This window comes from Gossypium arboreum, chromosome 3 (genome assembly GCF_025698485.1).
Source record: "Gossypium arboreum isolate Shixiya-1 chromosome 3, ASM2569848v2, whole genome shotgun sequence".
NCBI lineage: Eukaryota > Viridiplantae > Streptophyta > Magnoliopsida > Malvales > Malvaceae > Gossypium > Gossypium arboreum.
Window position 1 is genome coordinate 130,899,729 of NC_069072.1, and position 24,241 is coordinate 130,923,969.

General features: G+C 32.6%; 4 protein-coding genes across 4 annotated transcripts; 3 read left to right on the forward strand and 1 right to left on the reverse strand.

Moving 5' to 3' along the window:
* The first annotated feature begins 774 nt into the window (after positions 1–774).
* Positions 775–3,196, forward strand: LOC108481372 (probable pectinesterase/pectinesterase inhibitor 21). Its single transcript, XM_017784514.2, has 2 exons — positions 775–2,130; positions 2,206–3,196. The coding sequence occupies exons 1-2, from the start codon at positions 1,149–1,151 to the stop codon at positions 2,904–2,906; spliced, it is 1,683 nt and encodes a 560-aa protein (XP_017640003.1). The 5' UTR covers positions 775–1,148; the 3' UTR covers positions 2,907–3,196.
* A 1,459-nt stretch (positions 3,197–4,655) lies between these two features.
* On the forward strand, positions 4,656–8,918 carry LOC108480600 (condensin-2 complex subunit H2). The gene is made up of 11 exons (XM_017783650.2): positions 4,656–5,225; positions 5,372–5,471; positions 5,605–5,711; positions 5,797–5,939; positions 6,033–6,477; positions 6,574–6,749; positions 6,823–6,996; positions 7,092–7,190; positions 7,756–7,857; positions 8,021–8,176; positions 8,263–8,918. The coding sequence occupies exons 1-11, from the start codon at positions 5,006–5,008 to the stop codon at positions 8,641–8,643; spliced, it is 2,103 nt and encodes a 700-aa protein (XP_017639139.1). The 5' UTR covers positions 4,656–5,005; the 3' UTR covers positions 8,644–8,918.
* Positions 8,919–11,018: 2,100 nt separating this feature from the next.
* Positions 11,019–11,983, forward strand: LOC108482332 (uncharacterized). The gene is made up of 2 exons (XM_017785450.2): positions 11,019–11,304; positions 11,372–11,983. The coding sequence occupies exons 1-2, from the start codon at positions 11,218–11,220 to the stop codon at positions 11,780–11,782; spliced, it is 498 nt and encodes a 165-aa protein (XP_017640939.1). The 5' UTR covers positions 11,019–11,217; the 3' UTR covers positions 11,783–11,983.
* A 5,001-nt stretch (positions 11,984–16,984) lies between these two features.
* On the reverse strand, positions 16,985–22,411 carry LOC108481371 (protein GAMETE EXPRESSED 2). The gene is made up of 14 exons (XM_053026386.1): positions 22,110–22,411; positions 21,686–22,021; positions 21,257–21,595; positions 20,787–21,113; positions 20,437–20,678; positions 20,094–20,238; positions 19,664–19,972; positions 19,453–19,577; positions 19,143–19,360; positions 18,837–19,064; positions 18,359–18,588; positions 17,685–17,923; positions 17,446–17,605; positions 16,985–17,360 (listed from the first exon to the last, which is right to left on the reverse strand). The coding sequence occupies exons 1-14, from the start codon at positions 22,171–22,173 to the stop codon at positions 17,149–17,151; spliced, it is 3,174 nt and encodes a 1,057-aa protein (XP_052882346.1). The 5' UTR covers positions 22,174–22,411; the 3' UTR covers positions 16,985–17,148.
* Between the last annotated feature and the right edge of the window lie 1,830 nt (positions 22,412–24,241).

Here is a 24,241-nt window from a genome sequence, read left to right on the forward strand (position 1 = left end):
ATAGAACCTCCACCATGTTGCTATCTATCTTATTGTGCTAGGAAAGGCATTCAGATCATCATCTTACTGAATTTAAAACTTGAAAAGGATTTTTCGGAGAGCTTTTATCCATGTCTAAAGGAAAAACAGTTGATCAAAACTAGGAATAAATAAATAAATAATAAAACTAGATATAAATTGAAAAATCAATATGCAAGGATGTTAGAATGCTTAAAAAATATTGTAGAGCCACCACAAAGGCGCTTGTAACTTGAAATGCATTCCACTTAATATTTTTTATATTATTTTAATAATTTATATTTACTTTTAAGATTTATTTTAGTTTTTTGAAATATTGTTAAATATTTTAAAAAAATCAAAATGATATTTTAACTATAGTTTAAGAATCAATTTAGTAATTAACCATTTAAGTTAACATTTGCATCATCCTTTAACATAAAAATGAATGAACAACTTATTTTATATGTTTTGAAATGTATAAAGACTAATTTACTTATTTTTTCAAAGAGACTAAAATGCAACACACCTTAAATACAGGAACTTTTCTGATACTTTTACTGTTTAAGGGTTATTATTGTCATTATGTTAAGAAAGTTAAGTTGCATTATTAAAATTCAGTGATGAAGGAGTGGACAGGATAATTTCTTTCCTTTTTTGGTTACGGTTTTATGATTAAAATTACAACAACTCTACTTTCCATAATTAATTTCCTTTTTTGAAGCAAGGGATGATTTCTTTCTAAATATATGCAATTTTGCTTTCAAGTTTGTGTGAAAGGTGGTTCCAACGCCTAAAAATAACCCTTACAATGCTTTAGAGAATGGCTAGAAAAAAAGCATGTAATCCCACCATTCAATTTTCAAGCGAAACCCAATATTTTAGACTGAAACAAAGATTTAAAACAACATAAAGTTTGGAAAATGAATTCTGTATCATAAAAAATCCAACCATTTCTTTTGTTCTTAAGTTTTAACCACAAATGAATCATTTTTGTTTTTAACGGTTCATGTTCTCTAAGTTTCTTGTATTTGAATAAAGGGTTTCCTCAGACTGAATCTCAACATCTAAACAAAGATTAAGATTCTTACTAGCTTTGCCAATAAGGGTTCCCTTTAATTGATTTGAATAAAAAAAAAGGGTCTTTGAAAATGGGAAAACTTCCGGCAATCATTGGTATTTGTTCCGTGCTTGTGGTGGCTATGGTGGCAGCAATAGCCGTTGGTGTCAGCCGTGCTAAAGATAGTGACAATGATGATGCCAAAGTCTCGACTTCCGAAAAAGCGGTCCAATCCATATGTCAAACTACTGATTATAGAGAAACATGTGAAAATAGTCTTTCGAACGCCAACACCACCGATCCCAAAGAGCTGATAAAGGTCGGTTTTCAAGCGGCAATCCAAGAGATTGGCAAAGTGATCGCCAATTCCTCTACCATCCAAAACGCGGCTAAAGACCCCATGACTCGTCAAGCTGTCGACAATTGCAAAGAGCTCATGGGGTACGCCATTGACGACCTCAAAGCCTCGTTTAATCAACTCGGTGCATTCGACGTTAGTAAGCTAGACGAATACGTCGAGAATCTCAAGATATGGATGGGCGGTGCCATTACGTATCAACAAACATGCTTAGACGGGTTCATGAACGTATCCAGTGAAACCGGTGTGAAAATGAAGGCGTTGTTGAATACTTCACAACAGTTAACCAGCAATGGGTTAGCCATGGTGACCGACATAACTAAAATCATTAAGGACCTTAACATTCCAGGCATGGAAGGAGTCAGCACGGGGTCTAAACGTAAGCTAATGGCGGAAGATGGGTTCCCTTCGTGGGTTAGCTTTAAGCAACGACAGCTACTGCAACAAAATGTGGCGGACATGAAACCTAATGTGGTGGTTGCTAAAGATGGTAGCGGCAAATTTAATAGCATCAATGAAGCCTTAAAGGAAGTGCCTATGAAAAATACAGCTCCATTTGTGATCCATATTAAGGCTGGCGTTTATAATGAACAAGTTTTGGTTGCTAAAACTATGACTAACGTTGTGTTCGTCGGAGATGGACCGACCAAGACTGTCATTACCGGTCGGATGAACTTTGTCGATGGCACCGTAACATTCAAGACTGCAACTCTTGGTAAGTATCATATCTATATGAGTTTAATTTACATTGTATAGAATTATATTCACTAACATATAACAATATTCACAGCTGCTGTGGGTGAAAGATTTATTGCAAAGAATATTAAAATAGAGAACACAGCTGGAGCGATCAAGCACCAAGCAGTGGCACTAAGGGTCCAAAGTGATCGGTCCATCTTCTACAATTGTCAAATGGATGGCTACCAAGACACGCTTTACACCCACAGTCACCGTCAATTCTACAGGGACTGCACCGTCTCCGGTACCATTGATTTCGTCTTCGGCGACGCCGCTACCGTCTTACAGAACTGCAAGCTTATCGTTAATAAACCACTCGACAACCAACAATGCATCGTCACCGCCCAAGGACGGACCGAACGCCGTGAGGTTTCCGGCATGGTCCTCCAAAACTGCACCATCTCCGGCGCACAGGACTACCTTCCGGTTAAGGCCAAGAGTAAAACACACCTCGGTCGGCCTTGGAAAGAGTACTCAAGGACCATCATCATGCAATCTCAGCTCGACGACATCGTCACCCCCGAAGGATGGATGCCGTGGCAAGGCACCTTCGCCCTCGACACTTTGTGGTACGCCGAGTTCAAAAACCGAGGACCTGGTGCGGTCCAGACCAACAGGGTTAAATGGAAAGGTATACAACAGATCAATGACGCTCAAGCTAAGGAATTCACTGCTGGTGTGTTCTTACGTGGTGATGAATGGATCCCGAGCTCTGGGGTGCCTTACATTGCCGGCATGGTTCCTGGTGTATAGATATCGGGGAAATATATACATATATATCTGAAAAAGATGATGAATAAGTTTATGTAGAGAGAATAAATGAGAATAAAGGAATGTAGTAAGAGAAAGTTTGGTTATAGATTTAGATAATCGAACTAAGTTTTAGGGTCTACGGTATGACTTAGTATCTTACGAAATGATAATAAATGTGGAAGCTAGACATGAAGTTTCATGCATCTTTGCTTGTTGAATAAAGATGCTTAGCAAAATGTAAGTAAAATTTTTATTGATGAAAATCGGAAAGCATTGGATTTTTAGTATAATTTCCTTTTTATCTTCTGTCATTTTCGTGAATTTTAAGGAAGATTTATACTTTTAATTTTTATATTATCTTAAAAGGTAAAATTCTTTTGGTATAATAAAATAAGGTTTCAGTTTTGATTTCTGGGAGTGTCAAGAAAAGTTGTTTCCATATGCTGTTGCCAAAGCATAATAAAATCTTAACAAAAAGTTTCTCATGCTTCTTTTTTAAGTGGTTCCTAATTCTTCTTTCAACAATGTTTCTTCCAAGTTTGAATTTACAATTTTCAATGAAAGAAATTATTGGTAAAATTAAAATTTTTATCAATATTATCGGTCAAGCAACAATAAATTTAGTATCTTGAAATAATGTATTAATACATGAAATTAAAAAATAAACTCTAGAAATAATATTATAATTTGTCAGTGTATAATAATTGTAAAAAATAAAACATATAACAACGTTATAACTTTGGGGTAGCAAAAAATTTACAAAGGTGCAAATTGTTATACCCTAACTTCCTGAACTGAGTAATTAATAAGGTTACAGATGGTTTAGACGAACCCCTTGAAATAACATCTTGATGGAATACCTTGGACATACTCCTCAAAGTCACACTTCAAATGTATCCCTTGAGTCGACATTCGAGAGGACCCCACTCATTAACGGTCACACTAAACTCCAACTGCGTCCCTATACGAGGTAATAGAAAGCAAATCATAGTACCACTCAACCTATACATATAATGACATACCACTTGACTACTTGCCTTGAACTCTCCTATAAGGTCTTGACACCTTGTGACCGGGCTTAAGAGCATATAAGACCCATGGCCTGGGGCAGAACCAAGATTCTCTCCTTTCCTTTCTCCTACTTATTTTCACTTCAAATTTTCTCAACGTTTTAGCCACTTCCGATCATCTTATCTGGCGACTCTCCACTTTATATTAAACAAAGTGAACCACACATCCCCTTGGCAGTGTGAAATTAAACCATCAACATAGATGAAAATAAAATTCAATACTGTGAATTAAACATTTTCTATCTTGCAACATAAATTTTCTTTAATTCTTTAATTAATATTATTTAAATTTTAAAAATAAAAAACAAAATTTTATATTAATAAATACTTATAATATTTATTATTAAATTATATCTCAAATTGAATTAATTTAAAAAATTAAGGAATAAAAAATATTTAATTCTTGAACATGACAATAATTTTAATTTCTAAATTTTTTATCTATTTTAATTTTAGAATTTATAACTTTTTCGAATTTTAATATATAATGATGTGATACTTTAATATTATACAACATCATTATCTACTTTTATAACATGTGTCAGATCAAAATTAAAAAAAGTTACTAAATTTTATCATTGATCCAAAAAAATTTCAGACATCAAATTGAAAAAAATTATCAATTTCACGGTTCAATGTTGTCTTATCTCAAAAATAAATTCAAAACTTGAGCCACAAAGACCGGGCCGGACAGATTGGCCTGCCAGTGCCAGGGGCATGTCTAACTCCAGCCCAAAGTTTAGTATATGTCACCAAACCGCATATCTCTCTGCTCCGCTAAGCGGGAAAAACAGTCCGTTCAAAGTTTTTGAATTCTCTCTCTCTCTCTCTCCCTCTCTCTTCGCCATAGTCACTGGACTTCGCTGCCCCAAAGTTCCTTCTTTTCCTTCGTTTTCTCTCGAAATTTTCTCGGCAGACAAACAGAAGATACTTCCCCATTTTTCCCAACCTAAAAACTCTGGGTATCCCCAAATGACTTCAAGTCAACGTCAAAACCGAATCAAACCCAAATCTAAACCCTAACTACGGATGAAGAATATGACAGGGCACCAAAAGCAACCCCAAAACGGAGAGTCCGGCGGCGGTGAATTTGGGAAGTTCCACGGAGTTCAGCCGGAGCGTGATTTGGAAGCTAATTGGGAAGTCGATCTTGCCAAAAAGCTTGAAGAGTACCTCTTGAAGATTTGTTCCGGTGAAATTACTGGCTCCCAAGACGATGAAGGACATAGCTCAGTAAATTTTGCTGAAGGTTCTGCCTTAATTTTCAATTTTCCCTAAAAAAGAAGAATTAATTTTCAATTTTCCCTAAAAAAGAAGAATCCTTTTTTTTTCTTTAAATTCTTGTGGGTTTTCTAATTATTTTTTATTTATGTATTTATTTATTTTCCTATGCAGCTGCATTGTTGCTTCAGGGTTCAGTTCAAGTGTATAGCCGAAAAGTAGAGTATCTATACAACTTGGTTTTGCATGCTTTGGAATTTCTTTCTCAAAAGAGGTTTCTTTTTAGTTCCCAAATTCTTTGTTTTTTCATGTTACTTCCACATTGTCATATTCAATGTCAGTAAGGATTGCTCCTTAAATTAAATGAAGCATTCTTCTTATAAAAGATGGTGCATATGTTTCAACAGGCAACAAGATCAACCCAATGGTGAATCGATTCAGGCCGAAGAAAGTGCTTCACGTGCTTCTCCGGATGAGGACCATGATAAATTTTGGGACTTAGATGACATTCCAGGTGACTTTGAATTGATGACCACTTTTTTTCACTTCGGGTTTAAATTGTTTATGGTATCAGCTAAAACCAACGCTTATATTCGCAGTGGAAGCAAAGATTAGCTTAGATAGTTCGACGAACAAAGACACTTTGGTTAACCACTTTGTGAAGCCCCCCGCAAATTTAGTTGTTCTTGAAGGTGATTGTTTAGACACTTCTGGTGATGGCAGCGAGTTAGAGTCCTATCTGGTATTCATAGTTGCTTCACTCGATAGTATGATGAAGTTTGACTAACTATGTTGCCTAACTCTTTGATTGTTATGTATAAATTTGTGGTTGCAGTTGGCAACAAATGATCTCTATCAGGATTTTATTCTATTAGATCCATATGATGCAGCAGCTGTTGATGATTATTTGAATGGTGATGATGCTGGTAAAGGTGAATATGGCACTAATAAGGGAAGTTCAAGGCGCAAGAGCTTTCAGTCTCCCACATGGCGTTCAGGGGGAACTGCACATAAATCATCTCACAGAAAGAATAAGGATACTAATGCTAATCAATCTCCTAGGGTTGATTGCGATTTTGGTGTTAATGATTGTAATATGGGGGCCGTTCCTTCTGCCACTGATGACTTTGGGAATGTAGATCATGGATGTGATATGGATGATAGGTATTCAAATCCTAGAGACTTAGATGATTCAGATGACGACGACGATGATAATGATCCATGGAAACCTCTGAATCCCCATGAACCTGGAAACTTGAAAGTGAGGCCTTTCAGAAAAGGTAGTTAAACTGCAGTTTCATGCATGTCCTTTTTCCTATCCATTAGTTTCGGTCAGTACCTAATATTGGTTTCTTTTGGTTTTTCCTGACAAGCAGTAAAAGCGTCCAGAAAGAATGGGGTAAATTCTACAAAGAGTATTCCCATAACCACTTTGTTTCCACTCGCTAGATTGCATGGTACCATTAGTCCTGAACTTACAGAAATGTGGGAGAGACGGCAGAGTGCCATTGAAAAACAAAGGGAATCCAAGTCTCCTCCATTATACGAAAAGGTATGTTTACTAAAATTTGTACTTAGGTGAAGGTGATGCATGGTTAGTTTGTAAACAAGTTTGCTATTTTCAGCTTCGGCAATCACTAACTGGGCAAGGAACTGGTGTTGCTAATATTTTTGCTAATTTCGAAGAAGATAATGAAGACAATGGTGATCATGATGAGAATGCTGATTTTGGTGGACCTGATTTTGACGAGCCAGAGAATATGCCTATGGATGAAGATTTACCTTTCAAGAATGAGAAGGTAAGCACATCTGTGATATGATCATTTATTGTATTTAACCACTAGGGACTATGAGAATTTTTTCCGTTGTTTCTCATTGATTGATCTTTTCATAGCATGAGAATGGTGATGCTGAACTTGGAAAGAATGAAATGTTTGACAATGGGGATCCATGTTCTCAAGCAAGCCTGGAAGATCTTTGCCGCTCTCACCTGGTAAGCATACTTTGTCTTGGCATTTATAATAACCAAACAATGGGTAAGGCTTTGTCCATCATATGTCGTGGAACATGGATTCTGTAGTGCCCTTCCGTATTCTGCTTTACACTGGAGTGTATTCTTAAAATTTCTCTTAAATAAGGAGAGAGGTACTACTCGTTTTGTCCCTTCTCTATCTAGGTGCTCAATATATTTACTTTCCAACCTACATCTCTTTTCTCCTTTTAAGGAAAAAAAAGACTTATCGGTTATGTTCTTTTATGCTTTATGTCTTATGAGGTCCATCAAGAAGTCGTGATTGTTTTAGAGAATAGAAATGCTTGATCATCTTTTATTTTTAGCTATCTCTGGAATTATTTTTTCAGTGCCTTTATATTTGGTTTATCCCTTTCTCGTACATTCCTTTTGGATAGCTCATTCTCATATTTGACTGCTGCTAGTGAAAGTAGTGATCATCAATTGCTGCTAGTTAGTTAAATCCTGGCACTCAGTGAACTATGGTATGTCTCCTTGCCTCTATATATTGGCTGCTTGAATATATTTCATGTGTTTTTTCATGCAGGATGCTCTGCTTGCCAGCATAGCTGAAAATGAGAAGCAAACTGAACTAGCTGCTCGAGTTTCGTCATGGAAACAGAAAATAGAGCACAACTTGGACGAGCAGGTAAATAAAGTTCGCTTTAATTTCATTTCTTATGCCGATTTTAGTTTTACATGATTATGATCACTAATCTTTTTCTCTCTCACTGCTCTTCTTAAGTTTTGTTTTTCCTTTTCCGGACAATTTAAACTAAGCATAGCTTTTTCTTTTTTTTTTTTTTTGATAGGATTCACATCCTCCATTTGATATTCATGAGTATGGTGAAAGAATTCTTGACAAGCTATCACTTGAAGCTGACAAAGATGTCATGCCATTTGGTGATCTTGTTAAGGGTCAAGAAAAGCATGATGTTGCTCGTTCCTTTTCCGCACTTCTCCAATTGGTATTTCTTTCTCATTCCTAAGCAAATCTCTGCACTTCTCCAATTGTTGCAGTAGACTTATAAAAACCTGTGTGTTCATCATACAGGTGAACAATGGAGATGTTGGGTTAGAACGAAGCGGACTTCTTGGAGAGTCTGTTTGTTATACGGCTGAAAACCCTTTCCATGTCCAGCTCCTCAAGCAGGACAAGAAAAGTGTGGAAACTCAACTTGGAATGCCCAAAAAGAGAGGTAAATCACCATCACGTAAAAAACCTACAAAAGCTGACAGAAATATATCTTCACCGGAGAAATGTCAATCGATCAATGCGGATTCAGATTATGGTTCAACAAAGTTGTCATCACAGAAGAATTGCAAAGCTTCTGTTAAGCTTGGGAAGTTCAGCGGTGTAAGATGCACTCCTGAGGGCAAGAGGAGACGAAGATCTCGATTGGTCGAACCTGTGGACCTGCATTCGGCACTGTAACACAAACATCAGAAAGAAAGTTAGGGCAGTCTTGTATTGTTACAGCAGCAATTCAACACTTTCAGCTGAATAGCTCTGAAGATTTCTCACCATAGATTTAGATTATTTGACAATGTTAGCTATGAATTTGTATTATTGGTGTAACTCAGTCTTAGGATGTGATTATCAGTCCCAATGGCTTGTATTAAGTATTAACATAGTACTACCAGTTTTCCTTGTAGATTTTGCTCTTATGGCATGTAATAATATCAACCTGTTTACATCGTTAAGGTAAATTAGCCATGTGGCTTATACTATTTGTCTACTCAGTCGCACGGTGTCCTCCCGAGTTGCCCTGAGTTTTTCGAGTCTCCTCTAACAACGTTAGATTCCAAGGGACAATATCTTTTAAGTTTTCACATTATTTAATTTTATTGCTAGCCAAGGACCAATATGTGTAGATAAAGGGACCTCGGTTTCCCAAAAATAAACTGTCATTTAATTCCTTTAAATTTTGTGAAATTGTAAATTAATATAATAATAAAATTATATTTTGATTTTTATAAATTCATTTTTCGCAAAGAGCAATCTTTTGGCCTTGGCCTCTATGTTTATTAATGGCTCTTGGCACACAGTTCTTGTATGTACCACTATTATAAACTCAAATCTTGCATCATCAACAATTTTAATTTTAAAATTAATAAAAACTCTAGTCTTTTTTTAGATAAGACAAACATTCAGTTCTTGTTCACATTAATCTTGAAATCGGACTACTTTTCTAAATTTTAATTTTATACTTAAAACGTTATAATTTTTATTAAAATATTTAAGTGATGAAATGATACACATCATCATATAGGCCAAAATTGAGAAAAAATCTAATTCTAAAATTAATCACAGCCAAAAGAAAATTATAAAAAAAATTCAAAGTCTACATGTTTTATCCCCATTTTTTTAGGGTGTCCAAGTTTCAACCTTTTCAATAATACAAGCAAAAATGTTAACATCAAATTCAATACAAGCAAAAATGTTAACATCAAATTCAATCATTCAAACAAAATAATTAAAATGTTTTAATTTTAGAATTACATTATACATGTTTTTATTACTTTCTTTTTATATAAAAGTTTAGAATATATATACACTTTATTACACTAGTACAAATCCGGCCGAAGAACCTCACCCAACAAAAACTCTGCCTCACCTCAATTCTAGCTAAAATAGTCTGCTTGAAGAAGACCTGACCCATCGCTAAAAGCTAGCTTGCCGAAAGTAGGACGGGCCTCGCCCAAGAAGGGGTTGCTTGAACCAAAACCATCATAACTAACCTATTAAGCTCAGCTATGGCTATTTACATCCGTTGCTATCCGCCAGAGCCTATGCAATAGGATTCTCATGTTGTGGACTACCATTGGACTCCACATTCCTCATATAAAACCCCATCTTATATGAGTAGAGACCAATCTAAGATCAAACTTAAAAACACTCTTCTGCCCTACAACAGTGGCTACGAGAGTGGTGGGTAGAAGTAGATATCATCATAAGTAGGGACAGGTCATGATGCAAGAATTTAGAATTACGTTGGGTTCAACCTAAAAAAATAAGCTTAAAATTTTATTTAAACCCGACCTATATTAAAAATGTTAAATTTGAGCTCAAATTAGTCTGCATTAATTTTTTAAATTATTTTTATATAAAAATAAGTTTTATAAAAATATAATATATCAAATATATTAAAAAGTTAAAATAAATGTTTCTTACCAAATTAAAAATATATTAAAAAAATTTTATACTTAAATAATAACAAATATCTCTAAAATATTAACAAAATTAATAATAAAATAAAAGTTATATAATATCCAAACAATAACAATAAAATAAGTAATAATATAATAGCGGAATGACAGTAAAAAAATCCTATCTAAGGCCCAAACTATTTAAAAAATGAATATTTTTTTGTCCGATCTCATTTTCCGAACTTATATTTTTACCTAAATCCTCTCACTTTTCGAATTAGTCTTCAAACCTAAGCGAGTGACTCAATCCATAATCGGTCTAAGTAGGATTCTTGGTCGTCTAAAAATGATAACTATCACTTAATCTCTTTAAATTTTGTAAAAGTACAAATTAAAAAATAATAAAATTATATTTTATTCCCTAAAAATTTAAAATTAATTTCTAATCCTCCCTAGCAACTTTGTAGCTTTTATCACCCTATTTATTCAGCCTATCGCTTCCAGTCCTATAAATTCAAATCTTGCATCAACCTTATTAAATAAAATAAAATAAAATAAAATAAAATAAAAACCTTAAATTTTGAAATAGAACCAATCAATAGCGAGTCATGTGCAAAATCAATCCAAACAGCCCATTGCCTATCCTATGAGACCAAATAAAATAAATTGCTGGATTTTAAAAAAAAAAAAAAAACCTAAAATCTGGTAGTTATTGGCATTTACTAGGGCTTTGTACTTTGTCATTTCCCAACGGCCATTCCCCCTTGAGCCCCAAAAGATCAGAGTTGTTCCCTTTTTTATTCTTCGTTTAACTTTCACAAAGATAAGCTGCAAAAAGATTGAACTTTTTTCAGCAACAATGTCAAACAAATCACCAATCTTTCCAATGCCTGAGCCTCACCACTTCAGTGATTATGGCTTCGACCCCCAATTCCACTATTTCCAGGTTTAAAAACTCTCCCTCTCATCTCTCTCTGCTTCTTTCTTTACTGACCCTGTTATTGTTTTTTCAGGTTTTGGAACAAGCAAGGAAGCACAAGAAAGGGACGCGAGACTTCATTGATTCACTACAGTTCAAGCTCGAAAAACCCATCTCTAAAGACGACCCAAAGTCTAAAACGAAGAAATATTGGTGGAGAAATGCTCTCTTGTTCTTCAACTGGAAAAAATGGTCTCCAAATAGCAATAATCAACATGACGATCGAGCAAAGGCTAAAGCTTTAAGGGCATCGAATTCAGGACCAATTTACATGATTGAGACCAGCAATAATGGTTCAACCACTCCTTATCGAACCAGTAGCCGACCATCTTCAGGCCCTTTGACTGGAATTTCGACTCCTTATATTAGTCTTAGGGAACTTAACATGGAGCAACAACAACATAGGGTTTCTACTTCTTCTTTACCCATATATTTGGTCACTTAACCCATCATATTTTTTTGGGGCTAAGCTAGTTTTTTTTTTCTTTTTCTTTTAAGCTCTGTTTATCATCTTCTTGGGTTGTGCACACAGACAGAAGTGTTTGATAAGTTTGTTTTAAAAGCTTTTAATGGATGACATGATTTGGTCCTCCATTTTTGGTTCATTTCTGCAAAACTAATGAACTCTTCAACTTGTCTTTTTTTTTTTTTGCCTTTATTGGAATTAATGCTTCATTTTTAGTTTATGAGTGATTTAGTGATTATATTTTTAATATTTCATAATCTATTTTTGTTTAGTTCAAAAAAATATTTTTAAAAATAATTTTGATTCTTTAATTTTAAAAATATAAAAAATCATGTTTGGTAAATAAAATGAAAATATCAAAACGCATACAATCCTTATTTTTCACAATAAAAGCATGTAAAATAATTACTAAATATAATTAAATTAAAATACGATTTTAGATAAATAAAATAAGTTAAATTAATTACTACCTATCTCACTTTAAAATATGTTTATGTATCTTAATATAGTAGATGTGGTTACTATTTTTAGGTCTGCTAGACCACATTTAAAAATATGGTGTCCTCGTCAATCTTATTTGATTAAATGTGGTTTATCATTTTAAAATGCATCTTTTAATAAAAATTTAAAATTAAATTAAAATATATTAAAAGATAATTTTAATCTGCAAAATAGAAATCAAGTTCGAAAGTAGGGTTACGTGTAGAGAAGATATTAATACCCCACACACTTGTTTTTAAAAAACGATATCATTTAATCAAATGTTTAAAAGAAAACGACATCTTGATGGAAACTTGTAACTAAAAACTTTTGTTTCATTTATGAAAAAGAATATTCTTTTACGACAAATTATTATCGAATGTCCTAACGGCACCTTCACAGTATCCCAAAATTATTATTTTGTTAGAACATTATCTTATTTATAAATTTTAATGATAATTAAATGCAAATAAAAAAATGAATAATACAAATCAATACATTCGTTAATTTTCAAAGAGAAAAACACATTAGGACAAAACGGAACAAAATGAAAATTTACACATAAACCTATTAAGACGGCATGGAATTTTAAACATTTATACACGCTACATGAGCGAAACTAATTTTTTTAAAGGATCGAAATTAAATTATAATTTTTATAATAGAAAAATATAATTTTAACATTTTAATAGTTTATATCATTATAATTTTTAAAAATTAAATAAAATTATTAGTGAAAATTCAAAATCTAAAAATAGAATTTCACTATTTGTTTAAAAATAATTAATCCGTGACAATCCAAGAATTTAAAAATAAATTTTAAGAAATAAAATAATATTTATATATATATTTAAAATAAATGAGAATGATGGATCCCAAGGAATTTAGAAAAATCTTTTTCTTTTAAGTAACAAAATGAAATATAAAAAATTATTTTATGATAATTGATGACACTGGAGCAACATGGACAACGAGAATTAGAACACAGATGCAACGTGGTAACATTGTGACGCCGTGTTGATGTTATTAGCTACGATTATTATTTATTCGTTGTTTTGAATGTTAATTATTAAAGCGACATATATTGTTTCTTCTATAGAAAATAAAATATATGTATTTTTTGTCTTCATCTTTTCAACAAATTAGAAAGTAATTCTATTATTATATTAAAATTTATCATAATAGATGTAACGTATAAATTAGCACTCTTTAAGCAGTTTTGATATGTCTATCAGGCTTTGAAAAAGATTTTAAATTATATTAAATACGAACAATTCAATTTTATTGTTGTTCAAAATATAAAAAAAAATACAAAATCTTAAAAGCATATTTGAAAAAATCACAAAATTTTAAAATTGGAGCTGAAAGTTTTAGGTTTAAAAAATATGCTAAAGGTCCCTATAGTTTTTGAAATTTAAAATTTAACTCCTATATTTGAATTTTGAGACATTAAGTCATTGTACTTTATTTATTTAAAATTTTGACCCCTCCGTTTAATTTTTCCATTAAAGTTAACAATTTTAAAGGTAAAATAAATTTTTAGTCTTGGACATTTATAGTTTTTTTGTCAATTTAGTCATTACCATTTAAAAGTACATAAAAACTTTTAATTTTTTCATATTTTAATTAAAATAAAAATAAAAAATCTATAATTTTAAAAATATTTTTAAAATAAAAATTATAGAAAACAAAACTCTTTAAAATTAAAAAAATAAAAACAAAAATTCTAAATTTCAATGTTACCTAAATTGAACTGGACTGATTAGATCAAGAACCGGCTGGGTTATTAGTTTGGTGAGAGGGAAAAAAATGATTGACCCATGATCCGATACAGACTGGTTGGAACAAGAACCAGCTAGTGTATCAGTTTAATGAGAGGTAAAAAATTGATTAACCCATGAATTGGTACGAATTGATTAAACTGGGCTAAAAAAACTGTTGAACCATTTTTTATATATTTTAAATATTTGTTAGTTTTTAATAATTTATTTGATTGAATTGGTCAGATCGATCGATTTGGGAATCAATTGATGAATCGATTTTTTAGCTCGAGTTAACCAGTTCGTGGCGATTCACGAGTTAATCATTTTTTCAACTCTCACCGAACCGATACCCCAATCGATTCTTGGTTCAATTGGCCAGTCCAGTCCAATTTAGATAATATTGAATTTTGGATTTTTTATACTTCTATTATTTTTATTTTTTGAATTTTAAAGAGTTTAGTTTTTCATAATTTTTATTTTAAAAATATATCATTTTTAATTTTATGTTTTATTTTAAATATGAAAAAATATTTTTAAAATTTTAAAATACTTTTAAAGGGTAAGGATCAAATTAAAAAAAACTATAAATATTAAAGGTTAAAAAGTTATTTTACATTTGACATCGTTAACTTTAACAAAAAAATTAGTCGATCAATATTTTTAAATAAAAATATTTTATATATATAATTTTGATAAATAAATTTACAATGTTTAAATAAACTCATTCAAAATATAAAATATAAATTTTATTTATTAATTTCAAAATTAAATATATAAATTAAATTGGTGGAATTAACTTGTTTCTAGCATAATTTTTGGCAAAAAACCCCACTAATATTGTAGACACTCAATTTTGCCCGGGCCCAAAAATAATTAAAAAAAAAAAGGTCCAAGTCTAATACAAAATTACAAACATATAATTTGGCCCAATCGAAATGGCCCATTACTTGAAAAGATTGAAGGTCCATCTATGAGCTTGACTCATTTGGAAATATAATCTTTAAAGATATGCAATATTAGACATGATATGCAATCTTAGATATGATACAATCTTAGATATGATGTGCAATCTTGAAGATATGATCTTGTAATCTTGGAGATTTAATTTGTAGATATCCTTTAATCTTAACCGTTGATGTAATTGATCTGTACCGTTGGATTTGGGGAGACTCAACTATAAATAGAGGCCTCTCCCTTCATTGTAACACACTTGTGTTTTGGGAAGCAATAAGAATTCTTAGGAGTATTCACTCAAATTTCTCTCCCTCTTGCGTTCTTACTCTCTGTGGTTTGTTCTTATTTTATTCTTCGTCTATCTTAGTTTTTCAACATTTTTTATTTTAATTTCTTCATTTTTCAAATATGTATATTTATTCCTATCTTTTATACATTTGATTATGTATTTTATATATTATAATATTTAACCTTTTATATAGTTTATTTTCAAATATATATTTTCTATGTATGTATATATATTATATTATATATCATGTATATCGTATATCATCTATTATATTATTTATGTTTCACATTATTCATTCTATTATTTGTAATTCTAAAATTTGTAAATTATCATTATTAAATATCATATTTTTTGTATTGTATGTATATTTTGTTAACAATTACTCACTTTATTTTATATTTTTATATATACTAATTATTTTATATATTTTTATATTGTATATATCATTTATGTATTAAATGTTATTTTACAATTATTATGTGATGTTGTATTTTATGAACATGTACATTGATATTATATTACTATTTTTTATATATTGTGCATCATTTTTAGATTAATTATTACTTTGTATGTTTGTATGTTTTGCTTATTCATCTTCAATATACGCTATGTATAGCTTTGTACATATATTGTTAAGATTGCTATATTTATTATATGTATGTATCTAACGATATATTTTTATGTTATTGCTAACATATTGTTTAGATGCATGTTTTATTATTGCAGTATTCTTTCTTATATGTTACAATGTGTATGATTCTTTACATATCAATAAAAAAGAGATTCCAAAGTTTTCAAATAAAAAAGGCAATGCTTGGTATTTGGAAGCTTCGAGAAAGGTGGTACCCTAACTTACTGGGTTGCAGTTTTTCTCGTTGAGTTCGAATAGTCAAGCACCTTTCTAAGTTTTTAAGGTTTTCAAATTACGAGCAACTGTCTTGGAATTTCAAAGCGTTGTGTCCTAACTTACTGGATATGGCATTTTGTTGTTTCGAGATAGGGATTTTCAAAAAGGCTAGTTGAGTTTCGAATGTCTTAAAAATATTGCATCCTAACTTATTGGATGTGATATTTTGATTTATTTGATACAAGTGAACTGTAATTTTTTTAAGGGGATTACATATTAAAACTTTCAAATTTTCGACATTAAAGACACTTGATAATCAATTAGGTACCAATTTTTGGGCGTTACGAGGGTGCTAACCCTTCCTCGTACGTAACCGACTCCCGAATCCGTTTTCTCGACTTTCGTAGACCAAAACTAATGATTTTAAAACAAAATATTTTAGAAGTGATCCAATCACACCTAAAAGATTGGTGGCGATTCCCGTTCTCGGTTTTCTTAAAGTCGATTCTCATTTTCTAAAATTCGATTTAAAAATGGTTTCGACAAATATAATAGTAAAAGAGTGTTAATTTTCTGTTCAAACCAACATCAAATTTTACTCAATCCTTTCCCCCCAAAAAAATGAAAAAAAAAAGAATATTTCGGTGGTAGATTATTTAATATTTTAAAGATTTGCTATTACTTTTGCATATCATAAGATTTGCACTTTTGAAATAATTAAAGTGCAACCATTTATGTGTCGGTTGACCATATTTTGAGAGCCGCTTGGATTGGTGAATGTAGGACCATTGTCAAAAGATGCCCGACGACTATGGCATATCCCATGTGCTATTTGCATGTCAAGTTTACATCACTTTATTTTCAATTTAATCAATTAAAATTTTCAAATTTAATTAACTAATTAATGCATTTAAAGGGGCTTGTGCAACACCCTCGGAGCTGAATCCCATCATCCTTTGTTGCAAATTCATCAATCATTACATAAATATGTAGGACCAAAACTTTTGAATTATTACAAGATATCTCTAGATTGTTGAAATGGCATGCTTGTTTTACTTACAGGTTCTGTCTGGATATTTTGATGTCTTGATAGCTCAGAATTAAAGGGATTTTCTCTCCTTTTCTCTTTCACAAGCAGAATTGCACATTTGCATGTGAAGAACACAATCATGAATCCAAGTGAAAGTAGCAAAAGAAATTCAATCACTATGACTGTTTCAAGAGCTGCCACCACCAAAATCAACCATTCAATGCACAATGCGATTCGAGAGCAATTTAAGTCCCAAATTGGAATAGTTTAGGAACTTACCATGAACTGCCAATGAGCTCATTGGTTTCCTTCTGATCAGATTTACAGTAGCCTCAGCGACCAAAGCCTTTGTTACCCTATCAACACAATCTGAATAACATCCATGGTGGCCTAAATCGCTTAATTTCACTGTTAAAACCGCACTGCCATGTCCGCCACCCTGAAAGATCAGATGCGATGAGATGATTAATTCAATCCTTTCATATATGCTTAACTGCAAAATATGATCAAGTACTTACATGGTAGGATAATTGTTGCATGACAGTACTGCAATCGTTGAGCGATGCTCGGAATCTTATTCCCATGGCTTTGACCATGAACTGTTTTGATATGGTAACATATGTTTGAAGCGGTTGCCATTGATAACTGTACTTCAGCTTCAGTTCGGTTGAACTCATAAGGGCAGCTGGTAGCGTTGCTAGCAAAAACCCATCACTCACTTCCATTGAAAGCGCCAAGTCAAAGCCGGGCTCATCCCCTGTAATGTGAGTGTAAGATACAGATAATTCAATAAAAATTAAGAAAATTGGGACGGCATACCTTTGCAACATTGTTGCTTCGCTATCAAGTAACTAAGGGCTGTTATTTGAATATATTTAGCTCCTTAAAGCTGAAGAAAGTTAACTTGATCTTAACTAATAGTTTGGCATATAGATGACTAAGCACAAATTATCAAGTTCGGACCTTATCTACTACAGTTCAATGATTCACCATTATCGTTCATATATGTAATATCCACTCACGAATCGTGACAACCATTTTTGTAAGTGTCTGTAAAAGTTAAATTGAATAATAATGGATTGAAAAGTAATGGAAAGGAGCCGAATCCCCCAATTTTTTGTCATCCGGACTTCGTAGATTATTTAGATATTTTTTAGCGTCCTAGTCCTAATTCATGCACTTCAGTACTTACCAGGGAAGTTAAGAATATCTGGATCACCAATGGAGAACTGAAACTGGTCTGTTTCTGTGTCGAACAACAAAGATTCACCCCGAGTGTTATTCAACACGATGAATTCAGGAACATTAACATATGGAGGATCATTAATGGGATCCACTACAACTTGTACATCCAAGTCATTGACTCCATTTCTATTCCTGGCCGAAACTCGAAGGGTATCGTTTCCAGAAAAGTTCCCGTTCCTGGTTTAATCCAAAGAATACAAATGAGTTAAACAAGTTTCTGATAATTCATGGATGCCTTTTTCCCCTACAAATGTTAGAAATTCGTAAAAGGGCGAACGATGTTACAAGGACTCGTGTATTTGAGGGTTCTTGAGAAGTCATATCCTTGTACTCATGTCCGAACATGCATTAACATGAATAACAACAAACATTCATTTAAGTGCAGCTAAAACAGAAAACTTGCAATCGAACTCAGTGATTAATACCCAAGATATTGAATCGATTGAAGGGCGAAATTGATTACTTCTAAACGTCCTTCAATGCTCAAATTGGTACCTTTCTCGTCACCTTTAGTCACACAAAATTCACTCCATATTGGCTGCCAAAACTGCATTGACATAGGTGATAGAAATATTGTTCCATGCTTAGCACTGAGAATGACAGAGATATTCTCCATTGGATCTGAATATTTCAGTTCAAATCCATTGTAACCACTGCAAAACAGTAGGATATGAGTTCAATTCTAGTGATAAAAATGGAAGTAAATTGACTGATATGAGCCTTAACTTCACCCGAATCTCGGACTTATTAGATCTTCAATTGCCTGCAATTGACTTGGAAAAGAAACAAACTGTGGTGGAATGGTGAGTACAGATATTTTGACAGTAGCAGTAGCAAGGTCACCATTAATGTCCAATATTGTATATCGGAAAGAATCATTCCCAAAATAGTCTTTATATGGTGTATATCTGAATAGCCTTCCATATTGTAGAAGTGAACCATGAATTGGCTGCAAAAAGAAAATAACATATTGCATGTTAAACAGGGAGGGGTTGGAGGGTTAATGTTTTCATTTGGCATTGCTGAACTTTTTGGTCTTACTTTCGAGAATTCGACAACACTTGCGTTGGCACCGGCAAAGTAATCATTTTCCAATACATCGAACAAAATTGATTCATCCTCCCAAAGTGAGATTTTATCATCATATGCTTTAGGAAAATATTCACCTGACAAACATTAGAAGCTAAGATTTGTTCAATCATATGAAAAAGAAAATAGGATGCTCTGCAGGCTTGCAGCAATGCTAACTTACTTCCGTACACGTTGACAGTGAAAGGGCAGGGCGAGAAATGCTTTCCTTCGAACAATACACACATCTCGTAAGTTCCTACTTCCATGGCAAGATAGTGACCTATGTATGAACCATCATTGTTATCCACAAACATCCAGTTTGAGAAACCTGGCTTATTAACCGAAGTAAGCACTAGACTTAGCTTCGAATTTTCGGACATGACAAGGTTGGAAAATGAATCCAGCAGCCGTACTACTATTTCATTTCTAACCAGCTTTGGTGCCTTGGGAGAAAATTTCACTACTCCTGAGACTGATATATTAACCTCACCTGTCACAAAGTATAAAACCATTCGTCACCAAGAAAATTGTACCATTAGTCACCTTGTGGTAATTTTTCAAGTTCGGGTCTTTTTGGATTCGGATCAGTGACATAAACTAAAAAGTTGTACCTGGTTTTACTTCCTTTGTGAATGGACTGCCGCCATTTAGGATTATATTTCCGCAGAATATATGAATTTTATAGATCCCTCTCTTCTGAGGAGTATACATGACATTGAATGCAGTTGCCCAAACATTCAAGCTTCCAGGAGGACGCTGATTTTAGAATCAAACTGTCATTAAAATATCAAACATAACATACATAAATACATGCATGCATTTACAGACAGAAGCAGTTCTTACAGTGTTGTTTAGGCCCATAGATGGAGCAGAAGCAAGTTTGGTTTCGCTTATAGAAATGTCAGGCAATTCTCCTGTATGTGATAAGGCTGTTTATGAAATGAGAAAAAATACCAAAATGTAGGTAAATTTTGTTTGAACATGCATACCATTACTGATCTGTGTAGGATATATAGTAGGTGATACCGATATGGAATAGGTTTCACTTCTGATTTCTACTCGAAGTCTTTCTACTTCCACTGGGGAGGGATATTCGAAGGCATCACGTAAATAAACCGAAAACTCTGCTTGTTCCCCAGCAACAGAAGTATTTAAACCAGTCCCATTGATGATACTCTTGAATCCATCGCAATAACCTGCCGAATATGTGTCTAACATGAGCACTTTAGGAAAAATAAGGAATCCGGGTTACATAAAAGCTGCATTACAGAAAAGATTTCCTTAAAAGGATTTAGGTAACACACCTACAAAGACGGTATATGCATATGGCATATAGGAAATGTTTTTGTTGTGCTTCATATCAGAAATGGTGAGCAAGAAGTTCCCTGCTTTAGACATGCTGAAAGAAAACAGCTGAACCCCTGGTTCTACTTCTTCGAACTGCAAATCCCTTACAGGTATAGACAAATTCGTATCGCTCTCGATAACATCAGCGTCGAATTCGGACAAGCCTGGAACAAGGTTCCCATATTGATCTTGTTGGTAGATAAGTATTTCCATCTTGGAAAAGATTTGCCATGCATTGAATTCAAATTTCCACTTGGCTATACAATTGGAGACATCTAAAGGTCCTGCAAAACCCGGTTCGAAAATTCAATCAGCTTATTTATACATACTCGGACATGCGTGAAAGGATATAATCCTCCAAGGACCCTTCGAATACATGGAAATAAGCTCATGTCCCACACTTACACCCCATGTCCAAAGAACTTACCTGGATTTACCTTGAATGGTAATGGAGAGCCATTCAAGGTCTGGTTTGCCCCTTGGATGTTCAATAAGAACTTTCCTGCTTTAACGGCTATAAACTCCACTATGATATAACCAAATTCATTCCAGGCCGTGGATGTAATGTTCAGCAAACATGCAATGGAACCATTTTCATGGAGAGCAGTCACTGAGATGTTATAAGAACTCAGTTCTTCATCAATTGAAGTTACATTATTGCCAAATGCATCTTTAGGAAGAATCAAAACTGGAGCCTTTGAACCAGCTTCAAATTCATTCAAGAACCCTAACCATGAAGCAACACTAGCGGAAGGGTATATTGGCCCTTTTAATTAAACAACAGAAAGTCACAAAATCATTAACATTTCTCAACATCAATGGAATAAACCAATGGAAAGCCAAATAAAAAACCAACCTGATTCAACAGTGAAATGGAGAGATGAATCCATGACTTTGAAAGGGTCATCATTGAGGATCACATTAAATATGCCAGCAAGAATTGGGATAAAAACAATTTGCCAAGTACTAGGATCACCATCAATGTCTAGAAAAACACCAGATATATAAGAACTATTCCCTGTCTTCCCATTCACTGTAATTAAAGGCTTAAAAGCAGTTCTATCAAGTGAAGCGTTTCCTTTACTATCAAAATTTCCCAGAACTTTGATTTTGATTGTAGCAGTTTCCCCAGCTTTGAATGTATCCTTGTCATCCAACCAACTGAATGCAAACATTGGTACTGTTGCTTCATCTGCAACATATAATATGCAATAATTTACAGTAACCTTAAAGAGTGTTGTTTCTATGGTAAAGTTTAAGAAGGAAAATAATGTGAATACCTGCAGCAGAAGCTAAGAGTAATGTGAGGGTTGAAATTAAAATGAAGTGAAATTTGGCCGCCATGATTGAGGAAATTCAAAGGAGCACTAGTTTACCACTGGGTCTCTCTTCTTGAGGAATTGAAGTGATGACGTTTATGGAAAGTGCAGTTTATCAAGTGTATTGGGTTTGTGACACGTTTCATTAAGAATGATTTAGGCCATTGGATTTCTGTAGCGGTTGCTGACAGTTGATAGCGGTTCAGTTCGAGAGCGTTTTGCACTTTCGTCTTCGCCTTTTTTTATCTTTTGTGTCGAGTGGTTCGAGCAACGGTGCCGTTTTATCAACGTCATGTATCTATACTTCTATACTATTGTTTAGGTAAATTACTTAAGAGATCCTATATTATATGGACTGTATTAAATCAGTCCCTTTATTATTAAATGGATTATTTTAGTTTTTGTACTAAGGTCAAATTAGAATAAAGTTAACATTTACTGTTTAACAAAGTTAATATTCTTTATACAACAAATGTTGACTTTATTGCAATTTGGACTTAATTTATTATTTTTAATGGTTTAAGGACTAAATTGATTCATTTAATAATAAATGAACTAATTTAATACAATCCATATAATATAGGATCTCTTATATACTTTAACCCTATTATTTAAGAGTTTGATTGAGTTGATATCAAATTCCAACCTAATTATAAAATGATTAAAAAATATTTTTTTATAAAAACAAGTTATTTTAGTGTGAGGATATCTTTATTATTTTTAATTTTTATATGAAATCAATGAAAATCAATAGTTAAACTTTTAACCTTACTATTTAAACCAAACCTTCAATTTTTTATTATAAATTTTAACAAATATATTTTTAAACAAATAATATAATATATAATATATAATATATATTGTTTTTACTAACATGGACCACCATGTTAACATTAGAATAGTTGACTCAATGGCCGTGACCATCTCAACACATTAATTGTCAATGAAGAAAATATTAATCAAATAATTTAATTAATGTGTTTTTAATGTGTAAGGTGCAATTTTCATAAAGGGTCTTAATTGAATTTTTAAAAATTACCTTAAATGAGGTGATTTTTTAGAGTTTGATTCTTTTTAGTTATTTAAATATCGATATCATATAAATCATAATGTGTGGTGGTTGTTTACTTTATCTCTTAATCACGTAGTCAGGGATTTAACCCTTTCTTATGGAAATGAAATATATTTTATGACTAGTCGATGTGTTGGGTTGATTATTTGTTTGTGTTAAATATATATAACCATATAATATTTTAATTGAAAAGCTAACTAACCTAACTATTTAAAGTAAAACAAAATTAGAAAATATAAAGAAAAAATTATGTTAAAAATTAAAGTATAAAAATTAAATATCAAATTTAAACATATTAGAAGTACCAAATTGAAAATTAAAAAGAAAAAAGTTGATTGGTGTGCCCCAATGTCAAGATTTTGCAAGTGTGCACGTATTCGAAGGCTAAACTTCAATGTATCAAAACGTGAGGTCGAAACCTATGATAGCGAAAATTGACGTATTCCATCCTCCTCCGCCTTCGCCGCCAATGAAAATACAGGTGAAAGACAAAGCTACGGCTGACGATGGTGTTGCATGTATTGTTGGACTTAATGGGCTTAACAGCCACACTAAAAAGGCTTCCCTTGTTGAATTTTCAGCCCAAATTGCAAATGAATTTTTGGCCCAAAGACCCAAAGGTAGCAATCTCGAGAGACTGGGTCATACGAATTCAGAAAGGGTGGCAATCTCAAAGGCAAAAACTAGAGACAACGAGATACCAACTCAGAAAGAGTAAATTTATTTGAGTTCAATTATGAAATATTAATTAATTTATGAGTTATGACACAATTTTAGATGAGATCTAGATATTTTTTAATTGAGTTGTTTCTTATATATCGTTGAGTTTTATTTTATTTAAAATTTTATTCATTCAATTCAATTTTGGTTACGTAAAACTTTTAAAATTGAATATTTAATTACTTTTAAGAATTTTGTTTAATTAGGAGTATTTATTTATTTTAATTTCTTGTAATTTTACCTATAAATAGAGACGTTAGGCCAGCGTTTTAAGAATAAAAAGTGAATAAAATATATTTTA